Source organism: Acanthopagrus latus, chromosome 20 (assembly GCF_904848185.1).
Source record: "Acanthopagrus latus isolate v.2019 chromosome 20, fAcaLat1.1, whole genome shotgun sequence".
Classification (NCBI taxonomy): domain Eukaryota; kingdom Metazoa; phylum Chordata; class Actinopteri; order Spariformes; family Sparidae; genus Acanthopagrus; species Acanthopagrus latus.
This window is the reverse complement of record NC_051058.1, coordinates 9,895,159-9,904,932: the sequence shown is the minus strand read 5'-3', so window position 1 is coordinate 9,904,932 and position 9,774 is coordinate 9,895,159. Positions and strand designations below refer to the sequence as shown.

The 9,774-nt window shown below is 43.5% G+C and overlaps 1 protein-coding gene across 2 annotated transcripts; it reads right to left on the bottom strand.

The window, feature by feature from the left end:
• Positions 1-660: 660 nt before the first annotated feature.
• LOC119009258 (protein kinase C and casein kinase II substrate protein 3-like) lies at positions 661-7,783 on the bottom strand. Of its 2 annotated transcripts, none has more exons than XM_037080329.1 (10): positions 7,598-7,783; positions 6,051-6,121; positions 5,763-5,919; positions 5,288-5,523; positions 3,466-3,621; positions 2,926-3,101; positions 2,710-2,830; positions 1,907-1,974; positions 1,701-1,780; positions 661-1,299 (listed from the first exon to the last, which is right to left on the bottom strand). In XM_037080329.1, exons 2-10 carry the CDS (start codon positions 6,105-6,107, stop codon positions 1,181-1,183), a joined length of 1,170 nt encoding a protein of 389 aa, XP_036936224.1. In that variant the 5' UTR covers positions 6,108-6,121; positions 7,598-7,783; the 3' UTR covers positions 661-1,180. The 2 variants fall into 2 exon arrangements, with proteins under 2 accessions (XP_036936224.1, XP_036936225.1); XM_037080330.1 differs by lacking the exon at positions 7,598-7,783 and adding an exon at positions 7,207-7,445.
• Positions 7,784-9,774: the final 1,991 nt, after the last annotated feature.

Sequence of the window (9,774 nt, the reverse complement as noted above, 5' to 3'; positions counted from 1 at the left end):
ATGCTATTATGTTCCTTTTCATATACGGTATGTACATATGTATGCAGGGTAAAAAAGGCCAAAGACAATAGTGTCTGTAATGTTATATAATGTTATGTTATGAGAAGTGCCACTCCCATTCTACAAGACGTATGTGTATAGGAGGGCTTAAGTGAAAGAAGAAAAACTGTGAATAACTAAACTAAAGAGCACAATATGCCAAGTGAAACAAATATTTAACTTGGCTTATGTCTGATTAGTCTAATTAAATGTACCTATATGGGCAATGAATTTGTCATACAATTAAGTAACCACAAAAAAAGACTGAATACAGTCTACATACTTTAAATTCATGTTTTGAAAAGATGAAAAAATCCACACATTTCAGATTAAAGATTAGATCAGATTAACACACAAATGCATGTTTCAGGTCCATTGGTCTTGTGTGTTGGTTGGTTTAACAACTCTGTCCTTAAGTTCTTACTTCAGCTTCATTAAGATTTATCCTTAGGGGACCACAGAAATATTTGCCAAATTGTATGGCAGTTCAATCAATAATTGTAAACACATTAAACAAAGAAAAAAGAAAAGGAAAATGTCAGCCTTGTGGCGGCGCTAGAGGGAATCGCCACAGTCGGCGGGATTCATCCTCTGAAAATTTGAACAAGCCAAGAAGACAGGTAAGAGGCGAAACAATCTCACTTTTATTTTGAAAATCCATTCCTTCAGTCAAAGTAACTTCTGCGTGCTTCTACATGATACTTATTAAGTAAACATTAACCTTGTGTGCACACATCCTTGTAAACCTGTGCTTGGGTCACTGTTATCTTTCTTTATTAAAGCGACCTAATGACTCAGACATGATGGCAGTAAATAAATATCTTCTCCTGTTCTCTTTTGTTTCATCTTAACGTGCACACATGGGTGCATCGCACGTACACACTCACACATACACACATATAGCTCCTGCACAAACAGTACATTCTAGTCTTTGATAAGTTAATTCATACTGCAGAAGCACTCAAACCACGTGGGTTAGAATATTAAGGCCTTAACAATTTTTACATTTCACAAATGGCTGGGAACAGATTGTATCTGACATTAACTCAAGATCAGTGTGACAACATATAGTAATAATTGTTATTTTCAAAAAGATCTGACTTCTAAGTCCTCGTGAGAAACACGTCTAGGACACGGTATATCAGACGGCTTCGACAACTTCAACATAGTTAGCTGGGTAGAAGCCCTCCTTTCCTCCGCTCAGGACTCCTCGACACCAACCCTGGTCGTCCTCCTCCTCCACCTTCTTGAAAACTTCACCTGGAGTCAAAAAGGGACAAAACGATGGTGTCAAAAGTGTTTCGTTTCAATAAAGCATAAATGATGTGTTTCTTTATATGCATTTTTTAGTTAAGTTAGTGTTTAATGAAGACATGATCAATTCTGGGATCAGTCTAGATGATTAGGTTAAAAAAAAGACATTTGAAATTTGGTCTATAATACAGAGAATTCATGTCATGTCAACTGCACACTTATATTTACAAGCTTGTCTGTCAACATTTCAGGGGGGTGTGATGTCTGTCTGTCTTCCTGCTCAGATTTACACTGCTGCAGTGGTTTCAATTGTGTATAAAGATCTTGCCTATTGAGGCATTAACACTGAGAAAAACACCACTGTCTAAAAGCGTCTTAGTGACGTCACATCACACTTAATGTGTCACCTGCTTTAAAGGACAGCTCATCACCCTCCTCTCCCACATAGTCGTACAGAGCTCGCACCTTCACACCCCCGATCATCACACTAGCAGGAGAACAAAAGGGACTTTTAAGCAGTCAGAAAACAGACATATGACTTGGAATGAGATGTACATTGTTAATTCAAATGAGTTAAAATACACTGAAGTGTTCACTGCTGTGGATAACTTACGGTTGGCTCCCTTTTCTTTTCTGGTCTCTCTTCTTTCTGTTTAGCTTTTTCACTGGCGGGACCCATTCCTGATGTAAGAGATAAAAGTTTGGGTTTGAAAGTCATCATTTCAATCGAGGAAAACAGCTACAACAAACAAAGATTCACACAACTTATAATTTTGGGGTTTAAAGACTGATGTACAAATGTTGCTGAAAGTTGTAAAAAAATGTTTCATCACTAAAATGTTCACTTCTGATGGGAAAAGTCTTCTGTATTTTTAAACAATGTGTGAGGTCACATTATGTTCAGTTTTCACTGAGTACCCAGTCTCCTCTGATTGGTCAGCTCACCCACGCCTGAGCCAGCACAACTAACAATAACAGAGCAGTGATGGGTAATATAATAATCATTTTTTTGCCAGACAAGCTGTGAGGGATAAACGCAGCAAATGTGCGACATGGTGTGGTAGTGTGATGTCACGAATTAACGCAATAAAAGGCAGGGATACTGACAAGGCGTTTCAGGAGCAGTGTTTTCTGTGGGAGATTGGAGCTTTTGTCATCGGTATCCTGAGTAAAAGGCCTATATTTGTTTGACCCCTTCATCGAAACCAACCTCTGCCCTAGTTTGACTTCATACTAAGTATACTTTATATACCTTTATACTACATCACCCGGCATTCTAATGCGTGGTATTTGAATGCAGCCGTCATTCACAAAAATCACTGGGAAGGTATCACCTGCACGCAAAAACTGACTTGGAAGCGTATGAACTTGTGTTATCTGAACGCAGATTAAAGCAGCTGGGTTGTTGCAACAAACCTCAATCTTTGGCCAGTCGGTGGGCATGCCAGGACCATGGTTGTTCTTCCACCATTTGAGATCATCTTGATCACTGATGGACATCAGAGTGTGGTGGAGCTCACTGTACACTGCCTTCACACTGACACAAGGGACACAGGACACTGTAAACGCACTTTCTCCGCATTAACCTGAGAGTCACGCACACTTTACTCACACTAAGCCCTGGATGCTCACCTCTCATTGTTGGTGACGTCAAGATGTCTGTGGATGGAGAGGAAGGCCTGCTTCAGGAAACTGATCCTCTTCCTCTCCTCCTCCTGCGACTTCTCAAAAATGGCCTCCATCTCCTCCATGTAGCGAGGCGTGTAGGACGTCACATCCTCGAGGGTTTTCTCATAGTGCTCTCTGTGCTGCAGGCAGCTCACAAGGACAGGTTTTATGATGAAAAAGTTGGGATAGGCTCCCTCAGAGAGAACATCTAATGTGTCTCTTTAATGGTGGACGATCTCAAATGCATAAATCATCGGGGCGCTCTCGACTGTTCCCATGCTGGGCTCCATAAACACTGAGCAGAGTAACAATAACACATCTCCATACAAGGGAAACACTTGGAGTAGAGATTAAAGCCTGGAGCTGAGTTTGGAGCTGATAAGTCCACATGCAGCAGGCCAACAAAACTTTGTAGGAATGCAACATGTTTAACTCTTTGGTATGTCACGAAGGAGGAATTTTAAATGTGCTCAAGCGGTGCAGTGTGTCACCATCCCTCCTCACCTTCTCTTTCTCCTCCGTGGCCTTCCCTTTGGCATCTGTGAATTTCTGCTTCTTTTCTGGACTCATCTCAGTGTTTTCGTTCGCTTGCTTCTCTTTATCCAGCGCCGCTTGCTCCCTCTGACAGGACTTGTGATAAGCAACTCGAGCCTTCTCCAGCTGTTGAAGTAACATTAACACACAAACATTTTTATTAAGTTAAAGAAATTGTTTTTGAAAGTACGCGCATCAGTTTTCCAAGAGTTGGATGAGAGGGGTGATGGAGGGAGGGGTGGTTTTAGCTGAGCCTGGCTCTGCTCAGAGTTTTCATAAAATATACCAACCAACACCATCAAAGATCACGCAAAATATAAACCAAGCGAGAGTCACAGACAAGGGGTTGGGGTGTAATTATCATCTTAAATTTCACATTAATTTCTATTCACTTTCATTCATGGAGTGCTTTAAATAGTCAGTAGGAAAATGCATGCATAACTTAAATGAATAGTTTGGTATTTTGGGAAACACAGAAAGAAGACTGATAGGACCCTCATTTCATAGGCCTGTAGTAAATGTGAAGCTACTGTGGCAGTTCGTTAGCATAGCATACTGGGCGTTATGTGATGGACTTTCTCCATTTTTCTGAAGTCAAGATGCACCAAACCCTGTGAAAACATGTTTATTCTAAACTTGAGCTGATATGAATTAAACAAACACGTTTACACAGTTTAGTTAGTGAACTTTACACCTTGTTTCCTATTTACATTTTATTTTTTTCAAAGGAAATGTCATGTCATTGTCCGTAGCCGCTTATCCCTTTCCATGGGGTTGCGGGGTGTTGCTGCTGGAGCCAATCCCAGCCTTGTCTCAGGGTACTCCCTGGACAAGTCACCAGCTCATCACAGGGCCCTCACTGATGAGCAATATGGGGTTCAGTGTCTTGCTCAAGGACACTTCGACATGCAGCTCAGCCCTGCCTGGAGTCGGGATTTGAACCAGCGACCTTCCAATCACTAGTCGACCTGCTCTACCTGCTGAGCTACAGCTGCCCCCTCAAAGGAAATGTTCGACAGAAAAGCCTACTTAGCTAACACTGGTAGGATGCTACACTAGGGGTGTAACATGAGTGCTAGCATAGCGTGGGGTTCATAGTCTGTTAACAACATGTTTCACAAGACAGGCTGAACACCTGACAGGCCAACCTCCTCTCTTATTTGCCACCATGTGTTGCGGCCATTTTGCTTTGACGTCACGCTCAGGGTGGGAGGCTCAGAGGTTGTGCTGCTGTGTTTCAGTTTCCAATCGGAATCTGACAAACCATTATCATTTCACCACTTCCCAATAGACCTGCATCTGAAAAGACAGCGAATGGCGAAAACAGAATGGACATCTGGCCATATTTCAAGGTAAAACTGTATTTTTGGTAACCCATTAGCCAACGTTAGCATTCAACCACTTCCTAGCTAACATTTGCTGTTTGATTACATCCGGTGTGTTTTACTGACAGGCTTAAATACATGTGTAAACAGATGCAAGTGGGTAATTCATAGTTAATCTTTATCGCATGCCTTTCGCATCATGTAACAGTATCAAACAGTGATGTTAGCTAGTGAGCGGCTGAACGATAACATTAGCTGTTAGCTAACGGAAGCTGAGGAGATATCAAATTTGCTTTTTTACAATGAAATATGGTCTCCATTGCCTTTTCAGTTGCTGCTAAATCAGAAAACAATGTAGTGCTAACAGTTAAGATTTCATAGTTCTGTACACCATTTGGCCGCTGTATGAATATGGTCTATTACTGGTATGTACACACACGCAATCTAAATGACAAGTGTGTGCTGACCTTCATCAGCTTTTTGGACCAGGGTTTCTGCGCATGGGAGAAACTCGTGTTGTTGTCATAGCTCTCTCTGAACCCGCAGAAGATTTTCTTGGGAAAGGTCTCCTTCTGCCAGGTCTTCACCCGGTCCCCTTCCTCTGCGACGAGTGACTGGGAGATGGTGGAGTGGAGGTCGGACAGGCGCTCCGTGGAGGTGAAGAAACACTGCCACGCCCGCATGAGGGAGCCGTAAAGCGGCCCTGGGGATGGCGGAAACAAAAACACAGCGTGAGTCATGGAAACCAGTAGAGAAATAATTACCTCCAAGTGTGTTTTGGAAAGTTTCAAATGAGCACAGATGCGGCTGTTTAATAACAATCAAGCAGTAATTGCGACTTGATGAGAGTCGACGTGATCAAAAAGGCCTGCGTTTGCATGTTTTCTCCGTTTCTAGGCCACCGTGTCTCCCCCCCATCATCACACAGCCTCTCATACTTACTAGAATCCACTATGGACTTCCACTTGCTGCTCCACTGGCTGAGCTGCTGGGCGTACTGTTTCTCCACCTTTGCCCTCTCCATGAAGCAAGCCACGATGTCGTTGCAGGCCTGGAAGGACTGATCGGTCCGGTGCACCGTGCGCACATAATTCCCCGGCTAGGTGGATGAAAAGTTGGTGATGATGTGTGAGAACAACATGCCTGACTTGTTAATTCACAAACACAAACGAGCACTTGTTTGAATTAAGTAGTTTGTTCCTTGGTGTGACCATAAATATTAATCCTCACCATCCAGAAGCTCTGTTTCTTGGCATCCTCGGGCGGCTCTTTTGGAAGACTCGCCATTTTTGGGAAGGTTTCTGTCTCAGAAAGCGAGAGATGGCTGTTACACAAGCAAGTTGCCAAACTGGTTGCCAGGAACGGCAGCTTTTGCTGACAGACAGGTGACTCTGAATAGCATGCAACAGGTTGGACGTCTACACAGTGCAGATGTTAGCAGGCTGACTCTCTCATAAGCACATCCTCTCCTCTTGTACTGGATTCATCGCTGATAGGGGATAATTGGCGGCTGAAGCCTCGCAGAGCGTGTGTATGTGTTGCTCAGCTTATTGCCATAACAACTTGGACGATCCCGACGAGGTGTTATTTACACTGTACAGTGCTTGGATACATCCAAACCCCCCCTGCGTGAGTACGGGGAGTGTCGTTGCAGTGGCAGACTGGAATTCACAGGGGTGGGATCTGCCAGCAGGAATAGAACAGCTGCTCCGGCATTCTTCCTGTTGCCTTCCCAAAATAAACAGCAAGAGAAAGGTCATCTTTCCCTTTGCTCTGACTAATACAAGGCCTATTAGAAACCAACTGTCTTCCACTCTGACTCCGCCAGCAATTCGACTCGGAGATCACGACCGCAGGATAGCGACAGGGGCAGATTTCTGCTTTGGCAAACAAACCGGAATGCAGGATTTAAAAAGGACTGAGGAGACATTTTTGGACAGCATTTAGAGCCAAGCTTTCCAGGGCAGATTTGGCTAAAAAGACTAGATGTGCATGCACAAACATGCAAAGGACGCAGCCACATGAAGGCCTATTTCTATCTGGGTAACATGTTGACACATTGCTGGCTGACTAATGTGAAAATGACTAACCACACCTCATCACAAGACTGAGCATGACAGAGAGTCAGGCTCAGCGAGGACTCTCTTTCCCCTCTGTTTTCTGTTGTTTTATCAACATGGCAGGGTTACAGGTTCTGATTATGATCTCGCACATGCAGAGGAAAAGAAGAGTTTTGAGATGACACGCGTCCTCCCACACAGAAGCATTCACATCAAAGGATTGCAATGCAAAAATATATTTTTTTTTCATCTTAAAAAAAAAGCAAGTAAAGAAGCAAAAAAAAGTGGCATCAGAGCAGTCACACCTGGGAGAAACCAGCACTTACATTTCTCTCTGAATCACCAGTGATTACTCAAGTGACCACTTGTTACTGTAGTTCAAGGGCTCGCTGAGGATTTTCTCTCCATTTCTCTGTCCGTCTCCCTCTCTCCCCCTCTCTCTCTCTCTCTCTCTCTATCCCTGTGTGCCTCTCCTCCTCTAACACATGCTCCTCTCCCTCTCTCTGACCCAATTTTCCCCTGGCAGTTAAAGTTACACACACATGCGTTGTTGATCTGAAAGTGGGCGTGAGACGCCGGGACCATGCAAGAAAAAACACACATGCACACACACACACACACACGAAAATACATAATAAACAAATCAGAACATTTGCATGGTAATCACTCCGCTGCTAATTGGCTTCAGGGCAAACAAAGAGGGAGGAAGAAACTCACCTTGCACGCTCTCCTCCCCCGTCAGCTGTGTTGTTCTAGTTCACAGTCATACCAGGGTTGAACTCTTCTTCCTCTTTCTCCTGTTCTCTACTTTAACCCCATCCTTTGCCTCTTTTACTCACCGGCTCTCCTCTGACCGTCCCCCTCTCACTCCACTCTGCTATTAGAGGAGAAACAGCTGGAAGAATCCCCCTCCTTTCTCTCTCCCTGCCCCGTCCCTCCCTCCGTCTCTCTCGATATGGTGCTAATGAGATGCTGAACCTTCATTCTGACCGTCCGGTCCGCTCGCAGAATCGTGTCAGTGTGGCACAGAGTCATGTGAGCTTATTAGTATGTGTGTGTGACAGCAGGGGGGAGAAGGGGAGGAATGGGGTGTCCCATGAGCTGCCACATTAGCCCTGTGGCCCTTTGTGACCTGCCATTCTGTGTGGTCAGGCCTAGAAAGAGCACTCACTGTTTACTGGTTCTGGGATTTACTCTCATGGATGTTGGGCCAGAAGTTAAAGGAGAACACCAGTGTTACAGTTCACTTACTTCTGCCTCGATCTGGTTTGTATTTCTCAGCCTTTCCTGCGATGAGTGCTGTGTATAATTAGACTATTTTAAAATATTTCTTAACAGCTTACCCAGACCACATTCACCACCCACCATGCATGAGATATCGTTTCTCACTTTATATCAATGTGGGATTTTTTTTTTCTTTTAAGTTTTATGATGCCAGATATTGGAACAAGTTGCCTTTTTACATGTTTTGAGAATGGCAAACAGATTGTGTCTTATTTGAAACTTGAAGTGCAAGTAAAGTAATCATTTTATCTGTCTTTTTAAAAGTTATTTTTGTGATTTAGTTGACGACACTTCAGGTATTGTCTGCAATACGAATCGGCTATCACATGTCTGCCTGAAAGTGACTGTTGGCGTTAGTGCAACATCCCTGTGAGTCGGTCAGTACACCTTTTACATCGTGGACCACGATGAAAAACTTTAAATACATGTAAAGACTGCTCGCCTTTTGAGGGTCGCTCCTCACACAGGAGGCAGCCTACCAACGGAGTAACTGCCAACTGCTGCTCACTATCTTCAGCTATCTTGGAGGTAGCTGCTATCTGCCATTAGCTCAGTTAGCCGTGCAGGCAGTGGGGCTATTAGCTGACTGGATGAGCCGTCTCCCAGTCATCATGGCCTGATAAGGAAGGACTGTGAGCTTCTGAGCAGCAGGTATGTGAGAGTGTGAGGAAGGTTCAGGACAAGCTGAATATTTTCACGATTAAACTAATCTTAGTTGACTAAGTAGAGAAACTTCATACACTCAGTATGTGTACACTTGTGTCCAGCAAACACCGGATGCGTCACCCACAGTCGTTTTCCCAGTAACCTCCTCAGGAATCTCGTAGATAAGAGAAAGGTTAGAATATTTACTTCCTTGACATTTCATGAGTTTGTTTTTTTAATTCATCGGACTAAAAGCGCTAATGGAGCTTGCTGAATGTAACCAGCACAGTGCAAAGTGGTATTACAAGATAGGACAGGATGAGGTTCGCTGTTAGCATCAACTTCAGCGTACATCGCAGCACCACAATAATATAATATATAATGTCAAAACTGTTCAAAACGTTCTGTTGATAATTGTTGATAAACTGAGGATCACAGTATGTTCCAACTGAGATTTACAAAGGTTTTTTTCACCAAATTTGTATATTCTCAGTTACCACTGGTATGGTGTCGGTGGTTTTGTGTCATGCAGATAGCTTCCGCTTTATGCGTCCAGGTTTTGAGATACCTGCCTTGACCCCAGTATAATAAAAATGTAATTTCAGTTTCCAGATTTAGAGCCTGTGTTCAACTTCAACTCAAATGACACGAGTGACAAATTGAAGGAAATATCTGATGAAATGACTGAAAAACTGCACCCAATCCGGATGCTTAATGATGATATGTTGTGGCCTTCACAGTCAACGGATCCCAGCCCAACTGGGCACTGATAGGAAATGTTGGACCAACATGTTAGTCAGCGCAACATCTATTGGAAGGCTGCTGTACGTCCCTGCAGTGTTTTTCTCTGTGGAAGTCTTTTTCTTATTGTTGGAAGAGAAATGCCAGTTTGTGGCTTCTTCCCCACAGAGAAAAACAAGCCCTGACATCCGTAATTTTGAAAGCTGTGAGGAGACTCCAAAAAG

Bases quoted from the DNA above. Each gene is read 5' to 3' on its own strand.
- LOC119009258 (XM_037080329.1), bottom strand. From the start codon at position 6,107: ATGGCGAGTCTTCCAAAAGAGCCGCCCGAGGATGCCAAGAAACAGAGC. The intron at 1,975-2,709 runs GTTTGTTGCAAC...CTCTTACATCAG, and splicing joins CCGACTGGCCAAAGATTGAG to GAATGGGTCCCGCCAGTGAA. The intron at 1,781-1,906 runs GTAAGTTATCCA...TTCTCCTGCTAG, and splicing joins AAAAGAAAAGGGAGCCAACC to TGTGATGATCGGGGGTGTGA.